Raw genomic sequence first — 18456 nt, forward strand, 5'->3', positions numbered from 1 at the left:
TTGGTATTCTTAGCCGGGGTAAAGTTGAAAATTATTTGGAAGTACCAAACAGAAGAGGACAATCTGTCTATTTTGAAAAGCATCAGGCATAAATGAAGGTGACATGGCAGGAAATGGAAATTTGCTCATTTATTTGTGTCTTCTAGTGTGTGACAGACCATGTATGTTAATGTCCTCCTCAGTCTTCAATCAGACAGTAGATTGGGAAACTGATAAAATCTCAGTATTAGTTGAGAATATTGCAAAACAGCAGGCCAGACCGAGACAGAAATGGAGAGAGAGCGAGAAAGAGATTGAGACATCCGTCTGTATGATTTTAGAATGAGGTAATTATAGGGTTGAAACGTGTTACATCTTGCTTTTTGCAATTACAGTTTTACAATGCACGTATTATGACTTGTTAGGGGTTAAACAGGTATATATATATATGTGTGTGTATTAAATACCATTAAATAAATAAATACAATTCATTCAGCGTGTTAAAAAATAATTTTGGTCTTGCACGTCATGTTCAAATCATACCAGCCAATGTTCATCACACGCGTAAACTCCTCATACGAGCACACGCTGAAATATACACACACACATACTTGGAAGAGGCTCAGGGAAAGAGCTGACTTAACCATTTTTCTCCATTTCACAAAAGTAGCTGCGCTGGTGTCAACATGATGAATGGGGGAATGTGGAGAGAGGGTGCACACTTTCTGTAGGGTAGATGGCTCCTCCTCAGTGCCCGTGCCCAGCACAATATACAAATGAAGGGCTGAGGAACAGCGCTATAATGAGCACTAACATGTGTTTTCACAACACAACATCAAAAGCCTCTCGCATGTACAAATGTTCCGCAAACAGTCTCCGCTCCCAGACAATTCTCGCACTCTCCCGCTTGCGTCGTCTGCATTACATGCATCGCTGCCTGCGCAGTCCTCACATAATAAGCTCCTCTGCTGCTTCTTGTGCCGACATGTGCGGAAATGGAAGGCGGGCTTTTAATTGTTTAGCGATGAAGTTATCACACCGGCAACGATGCTGAGAGAATGAAGCGGGAGGACAAAATTAGAACCACTGACTCCAGCATTATCCAGGGCCGTAAGCTGGCACACCCTAGTGTCTGGAGAGGACTCTCGCCCTCTTAGGAATCGGTTCCTCAGCGGGCCATCCAGCTTGTTCCACTAATTTACTCATTTATATTTAGCTAAGACTTCTTCTATATACACAAATCGACTTTACAGAGACAGTCCACCTGGAGCTACCTTTGGTTAAGGATGAAGTGTGCGATTTTTCCATGTCAAAAAAAGCTATTAATAAGCAATAACTAAAAATAATGGCATTGTCAAAAAATGGCACAACCAATGGCATGAGCTTGGGGATAGCTGTGTGTCTAATCAATGGCATATGGGGAAGTGTTCAGGAAACCTGTTTAAATACAGTCATTTTTTTGCAATTCAGAAGATAAACACTTTAGCTTTAAAAGCATCTTACTCACTGAATGGAGATTCAGTTTCCAGCCCAATACTTTAACCAAAAAAGGCTACAGCACATTTTTAGAAAAGGTCTGTGATGCCTTTCGTTCAACCTTACACTCCTCTCCCCGATCAGGGAACCTCAAAGCGATTTGCACGGGTAACTTCATGCCATACGGGCACTTAAAGGTATGCTGGAAGCAAATACCACCCCCCGCCCCACTACCAGGGTCCCTCTCCCCACTTTCCGCCTTCTATAAGAGAAAAAGAGAGGGAATTTTACGACTCCATTTTTGCTGCGGCCATTAAACGGGTGAGAGGAGGATTAACGACCAGCCCCAACATTTTACAGTGTTTGATTGAAACGATGCATGACACTCAGGGAATGTCGACTCGTAGACAAAGTAGAGAGAAAGAGATTTGAAAATGTCAGCAACTCAGCGGAGAAAAAAACTGTAAACTTGTCTAGCTGCACTGAAACTTTTGTGTCTAAAACACCTCAGTTTGTCTTTTCCTTTTGTCTGGATCAGTGCCGCGTGTTTACTTATGTGTTGCAGACTAAAGGCGTCTCTGGAGAGCCTATTGTTTGGGGTGTCTAAATCTTCTGAAGGCTGGATGGCGTGGGAGAGAGGATAGATAAATGTTTGGTACCACCTGCTGGACAGTAGATGTCACTTTGGAGAAAAATGAAGGGAAAATGAACAACAGATTACAGAGCGGCTGCTCCTCGTCTCTCCTGGACCAAGTAGGTGGAACAGGGTGTGTAAAAACGGTCCGTAATTCTCCCTCTGGGACTCTTACACTCTTAAAGCTTCCAGTCGTATAATTTCAGGTTACTATGTGCAACATTTGACAGTAAAAGTTGGATTAATGCAAAGCACATTACAGCAGAGAACTTTAAACTAAGCTTATAACCAAAATGGATTTCCAACAATGTAATGAATTAACGCTGAGGGACAAATTTATGCAAATCAGCCATAATGCTATCAAACGAAAGCAATACCAAGTTAAAAAATAGAATGGTGCACCCAAACATGATCAATACGTATTTCTCTAAGGCATAACTGCTGACGCAGACTGTGTGCCACTGTTACACTATCAATCAGCGGGGAACCATATCAATTTAAGCATTTAAAAGCAATGACATGAATCACCTCTATTCATTATATGATGTGCCCATGAATCGAAGATTCAAAAATTAATCTGGGCAGCAGAGCTGGGCGAGGTGGAAACATATGAGCTGAAATGCTCAAATCAATAACTGCATTATTCTTTTATAGCCTGAAGACAGTGATGCATACAAAGCCATGAATGGGTCGCTCTGATGATCCTAGTAGCTCATCAGAGGTTGAGGGTCTTCCTTTAAAGGACGCATTTCACTTTACGCATGTATAAATGTTGAAAGATTGTGTTTATCGGGCCAAAAAAACCATTAGAAATTTCAACAGGAAGGAGAAAAACAAGCTGTTTCAGGAGATATTTTGCAATAGTGTGGACATTACCAGTGCTTTGCCTGAAGTGGGCATCAAGAGCAATATGTTTGGCAGAAAAAGCATTAGGTCCAATTCAGTAATGGAACATAATTCAGCTGCCACTAGGGTTAAGAATGACTTCCTGGCCGGTTAATACACCATTCCTCCAAACGTTCCCACTGAATTCTCATCATGCTCATTCCCTGCTTCCACTAGGCCTGCTTTTCAGCCATTTTAATTGTAATGAGCCCATTGTACGCTGTATTGGGTGAGATGAAGGGCTCATTATCCTCATAAACAACCCCGTGCGTCCTTTGAGAGGCCTCAAATCAGCGTGATGAGTACCCTCACCCTCACCCCTCTCCAAACACTCAATGCAGGCTTAATAATGCAACACTGCGCGATTATCATTACGGGTTTTTTTTTCTCTGTTAATTTTTGATGAGGAACTGGTGGAGAAACATCTCTAAGAGCGAAAAGAACATTAACCACAAGGAAACACATAGCTTTGACTAATCATATTAGCGTGGCAGGTTGGGAAAGGAGAAATTGTTTAAGCCCAGCACATCTCTGCAAATGTAATCCTTTGCAAGGAACTTTGCCAGTGAGATATACTTTCTTTAGACTTTACATCTATGGGATACCGGCTTCATCAATTCAACAATCGTATGATTAGGGAATGAATCTTGTTTAGATGGATACAGTAGTTGACCCACAAATGAGAATTCTGTCATCATTTATCATATTACATCCTTGTATTTTCTTTTTCCTGTGGAATACAAAAACGTTAACGGCTGCGACCAGATCTTAATGTCAGGGATTTATATTTGAGAAACAATTGATTGAATCAACAGATTCACAATTCAGACATTTATCACTAGAATTTTTTGTGAATAAAGGCCCATTCACACCAATAAAGATAGATGACTATAACAGATATTACACAAACGGATGATAACGTTTATTATAAGCATGCACACTTTGCTTCTGCTGCTATAATGGTACAAGCTCTGGTTTCTTAAAGGCGCACTATGCAAGATTTGTACCTAAATATAACAGCTTTGAAATCGTTTTGATGGTAAACGAACTCATAGTAGGGCGAATCATCCCGATAGATGGGGGGGGGGGGGGGCGCCAAATCTCGCGAGAATCACGACTTAATTTACGGCATGACGTCACGTACATCAACAACATATGAAGCAGCCTCTATGGAAGACACTAGCACACATTTCAGATGTGAATCATGGCAGAGTCGACGAAGAAAACGCGGTCGGAAGAGTCAAGGAAAGGAAAATGACGGCTCTGCGTGAGTGGTATTTACGACAGTAACGTTAAACAAGTATTCCACAGGGGGTTGATGTTTGAGAAAAACGGAAACTGCATAGTGTGCCTTTAATGGCTGTTAATGTTTTTATCGTTCATCAGGCTTGAGTTATTTCGACAATATGGTTGCTCAGTATTGTTATCTTTTTAGTTGGACTTCCCTATTCTCTTAGAAAGTGAGCCAGCTTTAAAGGGATAGTTCACCCAAAAATGAAACGTTTTTTCATGAATTACTCACCCTCATGTCGTTCCAAACCCATAAGACTTTCGTTCATCTTCGGAACACAAATGAAGATCTTTTTAATGAAATCTGAGAGCTTTCTGTTCCTCCATTGACAGCTACGCAACTACCACTTTGATGCTTCAAAAAGTTCATAAAGAGATCATAAAGCTAATCCATATGTATTGAGCGGTTTAGTTCAGATTTTCTGAAGAGACAAGATCACCTTACATGATAAACAGATTGAATTTAGGCATGTATTCACATAAACATTTATCAACTCACACATCAGCTGTGGTAAATGGGAGCTCAAGCATGTTCACTCGACATGCAAGAACCAAAGAGGTTCATTCTCATATGTTATACAGCACATTTGAGATTCCTCAAGAACCAAAGAGGTTCATTCTCATATGTTACAGTACACAGCACATTTGAGATTCCTCAAGAACCAAAGAGGTTCATTCTCATATGTTACACAGCACATTTGAGATTCCTCAAGAACCAATTAGGTTCATTCTCGTGTGTTATGCAGCACGTTTGAGCTTCCACAATGAGGTTGTCAATGGAGAAACAGAAAGCTCTTTTTTTATTTGTGTTCCAAAAACTTGCAGGTTTGGAATGACATGAGGGTGAATGATGACAGAATTTAAATTTTTCGGTGAACTATCCCTTTAACGAGTTACATATTTTGAAGCTTGACTGCCATGATCTCCATTTACTTTCATTGTATTAAAAAAATAATCCAGGATATTCCTCAAAAAAAAAAAAAAAGTGTGTTCCACATAAGAAAGAAAATTAGTCTCACAACATGAGGTTTAGTAAATAATGACAGAATTTTCATTTTGTTGGGTGAACAGTTCTTTTAATATTGAATAATCCTGACTACAACACTGCTAATCAAATGATCACAGACTATAACGTATCATGCGTATCAGCATGTCAACCACATCGCAATCATTTCTCGTCTGTATGACAGAGGATAGGACGCTAGCTAAGATTAACTTCCTGTTTGCGCTTCCTTGCAGCAACTGACACAGAGACATCTTTCGATAATCAATGTCATGTCTCCATGCTTCAAAGAACCCCCGATCCTGTCCAAGAAGCATTTTAAAACATCAAAACTTTCTAATTAAAGGCGTGTCATTGAGACTCTGATTTGAGTCCTGTGATTTGGCCAGAGGGGCTCCTGATGAGAGCTGATACAAGCCAAACAGTCTCGGGTGTAATTACGATTAGAAAGCCCTCATTTGAAGAGCAGTCGTAAGGGTGAGTGCGAGAGAAAAGCCCCTTTATAACCAAAGTGTTTCCAATATTGCCCTCAATGGCGTTCACAATGGCAAGCCACAAGGGATATAAAACATCACTACTGACAAAGAATGTACATGAGGGTGCAACATTAAAAGGACAGTTCACCCAAAACATTTAAATTAATTTAATCACCCTTATGTCTTTTTAAACCTGCTTGACTTTTTTCACTCTGCATAATACGAAAGGAGATATTTATAGATGAATGTCTATGGTGCTTTTTTGCATACAGTGAAAGGGAATGGTGACCAGGGTCAGAAATTAACTAGGGCTTGTGGCAAAAAAGTGGCAACAAAATATCCCCAAAATATTAAATTGTGGAGGGTTTAAAAAACTGGGTTTATGACATATCCCAATTTAACATTTTAAAGTGTGATTTCTAGACGACTGTCAAGCAAAATATCCTGTAAATAACTTAAATTTCTACTTGTTCCTCACATAAAGCTATCATACAACTTCAAAAGACTTGCAATATATCATATTAGGTCACATTATGATGTTTTTATTATTTTAATCACATGGTTGTTGGTTTTTTTGGGAGATTGACAACTGTGTTTACCATCCAATTTTATTCTATGGAAGAAAGCATTGTGAACATTCTTCAAGACATCTTCTTTTGTGTTTGACTGAAGAAAGAAATTCATACAGATTTTGAATGGCATGAGGCCAAGTAAATGACCACAAAACTTTAAATTTGAGCTGTCTCTTTAAAACCTGTTGCACAATAACACTGCAAGACAGTGTGCTAAATAAGTGGTGTGTAAAAAGGGCAGATACTGAGTAAGCACTCTTTTGCATATTTCCCCTGGTTCTCAGTATTTTACAGCATGAATTATAATATTCTGTTCTTTGAAGTCCCCAGTAAGGCTTTGCGTTGGCTCTGAGTAATTCCAAATGTATATTTTCCTCACGGTGCACTCGCACACACCCCATCTGCCGTGATTTAGGCCTAAAACAAACAGCTCAAACAGGCAGCAGTGGATACAGTGGATGCCACTATCCACCAAGGTAACCGAGTTAAGATTGAACGCTTTCCCGGCAATTGGATTTCCATTGACAGATCCGCAGAAGCTGCAGACGTACAGAAACAGAGCGGCGAGGCAGTCAGGTGCAATCTTTGCTCTTTCACCCCTTTGCTTTTTGAAAACATCTGACCAAAGAAGGCTGATATCTGGCTCAGTGCTCGAAAAATCCGTTAGTATCAGTCGTACTTGGACGTTTGTATTTGGCCATCTACGCAGAGTGATTTATTTGAGCCGAACGAAACACGGTGCACAAATTATGCTTTGCTAAGCGATTTAAGGAACTCTATTTTAGAGGGACGAGTGAGTCTTTGACCTTGAGGATCTTTGTTAGTCTTGGATCAGATGGTCAGTTTAATGCTGAGTTCAGGACGTTTACAGTTACAAAATACCAGTGCCAGACCCGAGCCAGGTCTATCATTTCATCTCATTACTCAGTTGTCACAAGGGATTTTTCCCTCTCTCTGTCCACTCTGTTAATTCGCATCAATGGCCCTTCACCTTGGGAACGCGGAACTCCAAATATAGCGGAAAAAAAGAAACATGCCCCTTACAACTTGGCCTTGAGGCTTTATTATTTAACTTAAAAGGTAGTTTACTGAAAATCACTTTGATAGTTGCTTAAAAAAAAAGTTTTACTTTATACTGAAAATGACTTGATCTGATCCAGCAGATATTGTCACGTTTAGAGGTCTTATTTAACATGGAAAAAGTGTACCCCCCCCCCCTTTTTTTGTTGTTGTTGCAAAATTACCATTATAAACAAAGCCCTATATTTGGCAGAATATATTTGCACTTTAAAAACAGGCGTAATGACAGCAATTCATCAAACATTTACTCAGCGGAAATACTACTGAGAAATAAATGATTTTGGCAGGATGATAAACTCAGTTGTGAGAGAGATTTGTAGATAATCAGACAAAACGGGCGAAAATTGCATGAATAATTTGTCGACGCGAGAGCGAGACAACCGCACTGTTACACAGCGTGCTCCAGGGGTTGGAGCGTCGTCGTCTGCCGAGACGTGGCTGAATTTGACTAATGCCTCTCTCGCTGTGAACAATAGAGACGAATGTTACTTTAAATCCGAAATACTTAAATCCAGCTTTCGATGACTCCAGGCAAATATCATTAATCACGCTAGGCCCACCTCGCACAGCACGCGCGTGCACGACCAGATGATGGCTTTCCCCGACTCAATCCATCACGTACGTGTCGTGAGCGCGGCCCCTCGTACCGGCTGAGAGCCTCCACGTAGGGGCCCCGCTAAGTGAAAGAGTTACAACAGCTGTACCTGGCGCTGGTCGGTGCTCTCAGAGCGGCCCGGCTCCCTACTTAGAATGTCATCCGGCTCGTTTTAAAAGAGCGTCACGCCACGGAGCTCCTCATTTGATGTATCGTTCCTCATCTTTACAATTTTGGGAATAACAGGTCTAACTTATCAATTTGGCACCTGAAATCCCACCGCTTACAGTTTTAGCACATCATGTGTGGGGGTGATGTCATCCTGTGACAGCACTTCCTCTTCTCATTACAGGACATTTTTAGACAGGCCAATAAAAATGAGAAAGGAGGCCATTTTAGAATATCCCATTTGCCTGAAAGTGAATCAAGTTATCTCCATTATTTCAGCACTAAGGTGTGCGGTGACAACGCCGACGTGGAAGAAGTAGATTTCCGCCTCTGTCAGAAAGTAAAGGCCACTCTGAGTCCACCACAGGGATTGGCCACGGCGCAAATGCGCCAACATAAACCTCATAATCGTTCTTAATGTCTAAACATAAATGTTTACTGCTGACGGCATTGTGGTGTTTTGGCAGAAAACGTGCCCATTGCAAAGACAACATGGGGGTAAAAAAGGGGGAAAATGCTATTGCTATTTGTGAGTAATATTTAATTAATGACTTTCATAAATAATGAATAGAGCGGATGTAATTGCAGATGTTTTTATGATGACAGGCTTGGCTTCACTGGGCTTTTTTTTCTCCTCCCTCTTTTCAATTACCGTCCAGAACAGGGGGAGGCAGAGAGAAGAAATGGAGGGAGAGAGAGAGAGAGAGAGAGAGAGAGAGAGAGAGAGAGAGAGAGAGAGAGAGAGAGAGAGAGAGAGAGAGAGAGAGAGAGAGAGAGAGAGAGAGAGAGAGAGAGAGAGAGAGAGAGAGAGGCTGGTGGAGGCAGAATTAAAGAGGCTTTTTGTCGCGTTTAATATCAATTCATTCCATGGACTGCTGACACAGGCAGTCCAGAGAGCCCAGGATTTATGGCTCCCTCTAATGGGCATGCTCAGAATCAAAGGCCTGTCGTCAGCACTACTTAAACCACTCCTCTCTCACTCCCTCGCTCTGGCCCTCTCCTCTCCACTCCACTTTTAAAGACACAAGCTCATTTACAGCCCTGTAGTAGCAATTCGCAACTAGTTTGGTTCAGGACCCAAATTTTAATTTGGACATCAAGTAGTCTCCCAACACGGCACCAAAATGTAAAATAAGCAATTTATAGTTATTTCTCTTATCTTGCATCGTGCACTATCAAGGATAACAGTATGTCATGCAACCTGCCCACACTGGCATCTGTCTAATTTGGCGAGCTTCAATAGTGACAGATGACACCGTAGAGTTTGATATCAACAACTGGATATGGGAATCGTCTCCTGACTTTTAAAAGTTTATAAGCCTTTTGAGTTTTAATTTTGCTATCAATTTCATCAATTATTTTTTGCATTTAGCATTGTTTTATTCCTGCAGTTGAGAACCACTGCTGTGAAGGACACACACACACCAGAGATGTAACTGTATCAGTCATTTCAGTAAGGCAGCTTTGCACTACTCAGGAAAAAAGGAAGGTAAGATCAGGAAGGTGCACATGAAGTTTCTGCTTTCATGCATAAGGTAAGTTAAGTGGGTCTTATTCACCAACTGAACATACAAACATATTTGTGGGTAAAACTTGTATGCAGACATTTTCAAGCAGAAATCATGATCTATGAATAGGTTCACACTTTCTAAATTTAGAATATCAGAAACAACTGAGGGCATTCAGACAAACCACATAAGCTTTCATAATATATCTACATCAGACTCAGACTTCCTTTATTGTTCCCAGAGGGGAAATTAAGGTGTTACAGCAGCAACTGAAAGAACATGACACAAAAAAAATTAAACAATCACAATAACTCAAAAATACAGAGTGCCATGCAATGACCTGATTGGCATAGTAAACTCAAAATCACCTCCACTGCATCATACCTTGACCATCAAACATCTCATGTCCTTAGTCCAAGCCAAAAATTCCAATATGTAGGCCTATTTATATTAGGCTACTTATTAGTGCATAATTATATACACACAAACGTATATATGTATATATAACTATATTATATAAAACTTAAATAACTATACACACACACACACTCACATATGAATATATGTAATATATAATATAAAACAAGCTTCATATTTTCATCAAATGTGATGGAAAATCTTTGTATGTCTGTACACATTATATGCAAATATTAATGATTGAGACCTAATCTCTATCTGAACCAGGTTTCTAGTAATGTAACTGATCCACAGAGGAAACACCCCAGACAACGGAAAACAACGATGACATTGAGACATACAGCGGATAAGGATGATATAGGAGCGAGAGAAAAAGCCTGTAAATGTAAATTGTGCAAAAATATGAAATCCACCCCATGAATTGAAGAGTCAGATTCAATTTCAATCTAACCTTTGCTTACAGCACCATTTACTCTGGAAAACACTCAACTTAAAACCAGGATGATCATGCACCGATATATTGAGGGGTCACCAGAGGCAAAAAAAAAAAAAAAAAATTATATATATATATATATATATATATATACAAATAAATATTTTCAACAATATGAAGCATAATGTGTTATGTCTAGTAGTATAGCTTTTGTTCAGTATGAAAAGGGAAGAAAAAGAGGAAGCTTGGAGGAGTTTAGAGGAGTTTGGAGCGACATGAGAGTGAGATTATGCCATCATTTTCTGTTTAAATTTCAGGTTTTTTGTCAACAAATATTTATCCACTCTAAGTGGTACTTCACCGCTGACAAAAGGACTTCCAGTAAAAGTTGGCTGCCTATACAGTAGAAAGGTTATATATATATATATATATATATATATATATATATATATATATATATATATATATATTTTTTTTTTTTTTTTTTTTTTTAATCAGTTCTACCTGACTAAAGAAAATAGAAAAAAAGACAATTGTCTTTCCTTTTGCCAAATAGATAGGAAAAATTAAACACCCATAATGCACTGGGCATGTTGCTGTCTATGGCCACTCTCACCAGTCCCCTATACATATGCTTGCCAGAGTCAAATATCACCTTGCTTTAGTAGGAAATACTTCTTAGCAAACTTTTAGGTATAATGGTGTCAACTTCTATTGTTCAGGGGTGCAAGAATTCATGAGTAAACATTTAGCGGGAGTGAGTTATTTTCAGTTTCCAGTGAATGATCCAGCAAGTTGTAGGTAATGGCTAAAGGCTGCAAAGAATTGTAAATACGGACAAAACGCTGTGACAGACAATCTGAAAAAAAAAAACTCCATGTTTGTAGTAAACATTTCAAACTCGATGACTATGAACACAGTGTTTTAGGTCAAACGGAGGGGAAAAGACTGAAAGAAATTGCCGTTCTGTCAGTTCCGCCCATCCTCCCGAAGCAAAATGCTGTCGTGTACAGGTAAGAAATCTGTTGCAAAAGTGTTCCATTTTTACCAAAATGCTGTTTAAAGAGTAGACATAGTACGGTACAATTTTACAATAACTGTTCTGTTAATAACCCTCTGTCGATCTGACTGTCCGTGGGTGGGGATACAAAAATGCAATAGTGTAATCTGTAGTTTTCACAAGTAGTCAAAAGTCTTCGCTGACAAATAAATGTGAATTTCTCAGTCCAGATAACACGGAGAACATTGAGTAAACATTTACATATAGCTACTACCGACATTTTAACAATAAAAATCAAATGGGCATGATTCATTCTACACACACACACACACACACACACACACACACACACACACACACACACACACACACACACACACACACACACACACACACACACACACACCTTCACTTACTCATCCAAACAACATATCTGGTCCATGACCTCCACAAACACACTCACCTGCCCAGATAGGGGTCTCCATGTACAGCTGTGTCTGAGCTTGTGGGGTCTCACTGCAACCACAGAAGTGTCCGATTCCTGCGGGAGAGAGAAAAAGTGACAAGTTTTGAGCAAGAATGTAAGCCACAGAAATTACACACACACGCACACAAAAAAAAATTTAATTCCTCAAAAAGTGGTATTTTAAATTTCCTTTGAATTTAGTATAAAGTCCGTACCATTACAAAGAGGGTGAGCTCCCAATTTACATTACAGATTGCACTGAAAATCCTTGTTTTAGTGAATATGTTTGTGTGTTTGGACTTTAATTGTTTTTTTTTCATTTTTTTTTTCATTTTGCATGCCCTTGTTATGATAATTTGCAAGGGGATTGAGGAACAGTCAGAGGACCTGCAAGGTTTAGATAAACTCAGAGCCCCACCAGAACCACCAAATCCTCTGCATGTACAGTATGCAACCGCGCTTCATGCTACGCTGGTGCTGAAGTGGATCTGCCGTAACATTTGGAGCACACACACACCAGCTTGTGTGTTACCTCACATATGGATAAATAAAGCACATATGGATAAAAAAAAAAAATGCACTCGTTGGATACATACACATGGAAGCTGCAAACACACAAGGCATATATTAACAACAAACCCCCTCACGTCCTGTTAACCCTTTCCAAATGGAATCAACTCAGTCTGATAGTTGGATAAGAACGATAATCATTCTGTTGGTCTGACCCGGTGAGAAAATGGGTCTGATGTCACGGTTAATTTAAAATCGACTGAACTAAGGCAGGTTTGGCTGTGTGTACGTGATAGCAGTTGGCTTCAAATCACATTCTTATTTAGAGAAACATTCTGGTGAGTAAGAAATCACTTCACCCAGAGTGTGTGAGGGAGGAAGAAGAAGAAGAAGAATAAAAAAGAAACAGGGAAAGATGATAATGCTGCAACTTTTCTTTGGACAGAAATATATACAACCCAACAAACACTGGACCCCATGAGAGTGAATGCAGCACTCGGAAAACAAAATACCCTGTTAGAGCATTACCGTAATTACATCGCCATAATGGTCTCTATTGCAGGCTATTCAGATCAAATATGCATAGTGCCCGTCCATATCCACGGGGCTTGATAAAATTGTTGTTCCTATGTGTCATTTAATTGTTAGCATTAATCTGAAATATAGAGCTAATGTGTTTATTGAAAAACAGCACTCTGCCATGCTGGAATTGAATGTATTTCTGTCCTTCCTGCACATCATTCTTTATCAACTCACTCACAAGTCTGCACATTTTTTTTTTTTTTTCTGGTACCTCTGCTTGACTCTCACACTTTCTTTTTTTTAAGGGGAAAGTTCATTTTGCATGACTTAAAAAAAGATTAAAAAAAGAGAGTCTTCTGTAGTGTCTTCTGAAGCCACAAGTGTGAGAAACAAATTTGTCGTAAATCATTTTAAAAGTTGTTGTCATTGAACTGATCTTGAAAACTGATCTGTGAAAGAATCAGTCAGTTTTTTTGTGAACCAAATGATTCATTTGAAAAGATCTGACTCAAAAGAATGATTCATTCACAATCCAGATGGATGAATGAATCTCTACTTACGTCACGAATATGCCAAGAATAGCTAGAGCTAAATAGTGATCTCTTTCTCACAGAAAGCTATTGTATGAATTCGGAAGACTAGCAGAAAAAGGTATATGGCCAATTGCATGGTGATTTTTGCATTGTTTTTGGAGGATTGTATTTATTGTAATCGCAAGCAAAAGAAAACAATGCTTAGAGTTCCTCCTTTTGCACAGGAGAAAGAAAGTTATACAGGTTTGGAAAGACACAAGTTTTGATTTCATTTTTGGATAAACAATTCCTTTAACCTTCTTTTTTTCCCTTCTCCCAAAGTCCATTCTCTCTCTGTGTCTGTATATCTGAGAGAGGCTGTAGTTCTCTGCGGGGAAGTGTCTAATTTCATTCCGAGTGTTCCCCTCTGTGGTCAAGAGTAGAACTGAAACACGGAGATGCAGGAAGTCTTCTGGGAAATCCAGGCCACTACCAACTCGGTGAGAATTCATTTCTGAGGAATTTCGCTTCGCTTGCCTGAAAACAGGCTCACGGGGTGGCAATGAAAAACAGAGGTCTCTGTATGTCAACAAAACCCTGAGCATATTTGAGTCCATCCACCTCAACGTGTATGTACACAAATGCTACATTCCAAAAAATAGAAAGCTGCCAACGGAGGCAGCAATTTAAGGTCAAGGCTGTTTCAAAATGTATAGGAAACATGATACCTCTTTGGATCAAAATATTAAGACAACATTGGATACATAGGCCTACTTTGTAGAAAAGACAATCCCAGTATGTAACGCAACAAACTCAATAGGGGAAAATAAATTCCAGAAGTGAAAGACAATAAACAGCTTATACAGTACAACTATATCCATCCACTTTGTTTAACAGTTGAACTAACAGTGAACCAAACCAACTAGCCACAAGGTGAATCACAATATTACACACTTTGATGAATAAAAAGACTAAAGTACAAAATGATGTATCATACTAAATGAGGTAAAGTACTATAAATCACATGAAGCTTTGCACATGACAGTCCAATTTAAAGCAATGGACAAATATAAAACTATTGATTGGTGTTGATGAAGATCATATACTGTATATAGCTCAGAGTATGTCGGTCTTTAAAGTTTCTAAGTTATCATACAAAAACGATTTCCTATTGAGAAAAATAATGGAATATTTATTTCCAGAACCCAGCTGTTGCACTCTATTAAGCTATTATGCTAATAGCTTAGCAACATACCAACGTCAAATTCTATTAGTCAATTGTGTGAGCGAGCAGAGCTACCAAATCATTCTCTTATGAGGTTCAATGAAGGTTAGGATACTACCTTAGAAGAAAGCTGCCTGTGTAGGCAGTCTACTAGGTTTTCCTCTTTCCTTTACTTCAAGTTCAACAAATTTACTCAAAAATTGTGTTTGAAGCGGGACTGATATAAGTAATTAAAATTAAGGATGGAGGATGATAAATTTAGCTCATTTACAAGTACAACCGGTGTCTAAAGCATTAGTGTTTGTTGATATGTAAGTGCATCAATGTCCATTGTGGCCTGACACTCAATCTTTTGAGCAGGTATTGATGGATCGCAAAGGATCTCACGCAATAACACAGACGCCAACACACACACATGAACAAAGCGTGTGTATTGATTTAATCCAAAACAGAGCTCATATCTCACAGCCCCCTGTCTCCCTCCCACACTGTCTCTCTCTCTCTCTCTCTCTCTCTCTCTCTCTCTCTCTCTCTCTCTCTCTCTCTCTCTCTCTGTCTCTCTCTCTCTCTGTAATGAATTACCAGGCACTGGCTCCAGTATTTTTGGGAACAAGGCCAACATAATTTGTTATTTCATCATAAGTAATTAAAAGCTGTTTCTTTTCCTGTTGTGTCTGAGCTGATTAATTATTTGGACGGTAAAAAGGCATAAATAACACAGAACTGAAGACTGCCATGGAAAAAACAATAAAACAACCATCACTCGGACTACATTGATGTCGCAAGCAAAAAGAAAATAGCATCTCACTAAAGTCTATTTGCCCAGCTATTTAGTTTCGTACATGGCAATAAATAAACTGTCGGCTGCTGTATGATGAGAACAGTGCAATAAAAAATGTTATATCTCAACTATGAAAGCTCTGCTGCATGTAAGCAGATGAAAACAAGGAGTCTGACAGGTGTAATGCCATGTAATGTACATTTGTGTATTTAAGACAACATTTTGTTACATATTGTCATTTAAGTACGATTGTGATATTGCAAACATTATTTCCCCCATACCCTTAGATAGGGCACTATTTGAGGGGACATCCATTTGTAGTGGTGTCCGAAACCATAGTGGACGTTATCGAGTGCAGTCAATCAATTTCACAATGCACCGCAATAACGAGTGTACAAGCGATGTACGCTCAACAGCTAGAGAATACCCATAATACACCATGAGAGTTGCGTGCCAAATGAATTCATGCATCTGACCAGAAAATGGCGACTGCAGCTGAATCATCCATCCATCCATTTTCCAAACTGCTGGTTCAATGTGGGTACAGCGTAATATCATACAAGTATACATTCCTCAGTTGACTCAGTTGAATGTATGATTCAATGATTCATCACGATTGAATGAACCAGTATTTTGAACATATCGGTTGAAAAGAGTCACTTGTCGCCACCTACTGGTGTCACCGGACATCGCACCTTTCCTGGAAGTTCCGGGAATCTCCCGCATATTGATAGTGGCTCCCTGACACCCGCAAATTATATACAATATCCCAGAAATCAAGCGAGTGAGAAAACCTATTTCAACCTGCAGGTATAGTAATACCATAGTATTAAGATGCGTTTTCACAAGTCAGATGTGTTTTCACAAGTGGTCAGTCAAGATGCATTACCATTACACCTTGTATTATCACACATTTCAAATGCGTCTCCAGTGACCACTTGCATTCGGATTTTGAGGACAGCACCTTATTCCGTCACAACTCAACTACATCACTTTTATTTTCAGTGCACGAATACCATTGAATGAACAAACCCGTGTTAGGCGGCTTATGTGAATATAATATAATATAATATAATATAATATAATATAATATAATATAATATAATATAATATAATATAATATAATATAATATAATATAATATAATATAATATAATATAATATAATATAATATAATATAATATAATAGAGGGATGTCATTGAAATGTGTCACTAATGCAGAGCTCAAATCCAATGACCAGAACTAACCGTTGCATTATAGAATACACAAAACATAGAAACCAATAGCACAAAACCTAACCTAAAAAATAAATAAATAAGACATTTCAGACTTTAGATTCTGCCTAACACTAAACGGATTACATGGTTTCCAGTGACCACGTACTATTGGAAAAATAAAGGGGTCAAGATTTGCTTGTTAGCATGGTTCATGAGCAAAGATGGCAGATTTCAAATTGTTTGCTTCCAGGTTTTCATGTGCCTGCACAGCAAGTGGCATTAAGATGAATGGGAATGCTAATGGATAGATTTCTCCAGATATTATAGATTTCCTTGGTTAGAATGCTAGAAACTGCAAATGACGTCAATGGAACAAAACCTAATAAAAAGGCAAATAAGAGGAAAAATGCTGTTTTGGCAGAGAATGAATCTACATAGCAGACTGTGAAAATAAATAATTGAAATAACATGAAATACAACACAAAACAGAGAAATAAAAGTCCTTTGGCCGAAAGAGATTTATGTTCCATTACGAGGCAACTCCATGTCAGAAACTGTTCATTGTGCATTAAAGAAGTAGTGAAGGATAAATGCGAAAGAATAACACTGCTTGGGTGGTGGGATATGCTTCTACATCTTTTCAGCATACTGTAGGATGAGAACAGGTTGTAAAGGGGAGAAAAAGAGTGAAAAATGGCCAGGGCAGTGGCACGGCATAAAAGAACGATTTAACTTTGTAATGCTGTGCCTGAATCCTTTTGGATTCTACTTGGCTTTGTGGAGCAGATTAGGTGAGCAGCTTTTACAGGCTTTGGTAAATAGAGTTGTAACTCCATTCATCCCCCATTCACAGAGTAAATATCCCCTTTCACACACACCAGAGCACAGTGGCACACACACTGACCTGGAAACACTTCTCAATTACAGACAAGCTGGAGCTCATCAACTCTTCCTACAGGGAGCCCGAATAGAAAGTCTGGACATAAATATTAAGCCTTGAACAGCCTGCTGTAATTTGATTTTCATACTGGGTCAATATATGAAAGCTGTGAGAGCTAATGTTCCTGTTCCGTATGGAGTTTCACCTCATATCACTGGGCTCGGAATTTATGTGCCATGTATGTTTGCTTTTGCATGTGCTTGAGATTGCTGTCAGGCTGACTGTTTGTTGCTATTTGGGTTCGTTCATCTTAAAATGAAAAACCTGTCATCATTTACTCACCCTCATGTTGTTCTAAACCTGAATGACTATTTCTTCTGTGAAACACAAAAAGAAAACTGTACTGCAAGCTTACAAAAGCATCATAAAAACATTCCATATGAGTCATGCATCTTGCAATAGCATTAGGTGAGAAAAAGGAAGACATTTAAGTCGTTATTCAGTTACAATCTTCATCTCAAGTGAACTTTCAACCTCACTGAGTCAGAAACATTCAGAGCAGTTCTGTAGGCTGGATCAATGGATTCAAAATGATTCTTTCACAAATCAGACATCATTTTTTTTCTCATGAACATACCAAGGAAATCTGATGTGAAGATTTTTAGTAAATAAAAGCTTGGAATATAGTGCATGAGTCATATAAAACATTTTTATGATATTTTGTATGGTGCTTTTTAGTCATTTTGGAGCTTAAAAGCTCTAAATCATTGTGACTGCATGAAAAAGAGCAATCAGCACACTATTCAAAATGTTTCCTTTTGTGCTCA

General features: G+C 38.9%; 1 protein-coding gene across 2 annotated transcripts in view; it reads right to left on the reverse strand.

The window, feature by feature from the left end:
• The window catches only part of rbfox3a (RNA binding fox-1 homolog 3a), a gene marked incomplete at its 3' end in the record, with an annotated part of 283492 nt that overhangs the window by 194163 nt on the left and 70873 nt on the right, over window positions 1-18456 (reverse strand). For both annotated transcript variants that reach the window (XM_081392968.1, XM_081392967.1), the window contains exon 2: window positions 11980-12057. In XM_081392968.1, the coding sequence (XP_081249094.1) occupies window positions 11980-12001 (22 nt within the window). In that variant the 5' untranslated portion in view covers window positions 12002-12057. The remainder of the gene's footprint in view (window positions 1-11979; window positions 12058-18456) is intronic.

This window comes from Scardinius erythrophthalmus (assembly GCF_964197995.2).
Source record: "Scardinius erythrophthalmus genome assembly, chromosome: 18".
NCBI classification, from domain to species: domain Eukaryota; kingdom Metazoa; phylum Chordata; class Actinopteri; order Cypriniformes; family Leuciscidae; genus Scardinius; species Scardinius erythrophthalmus.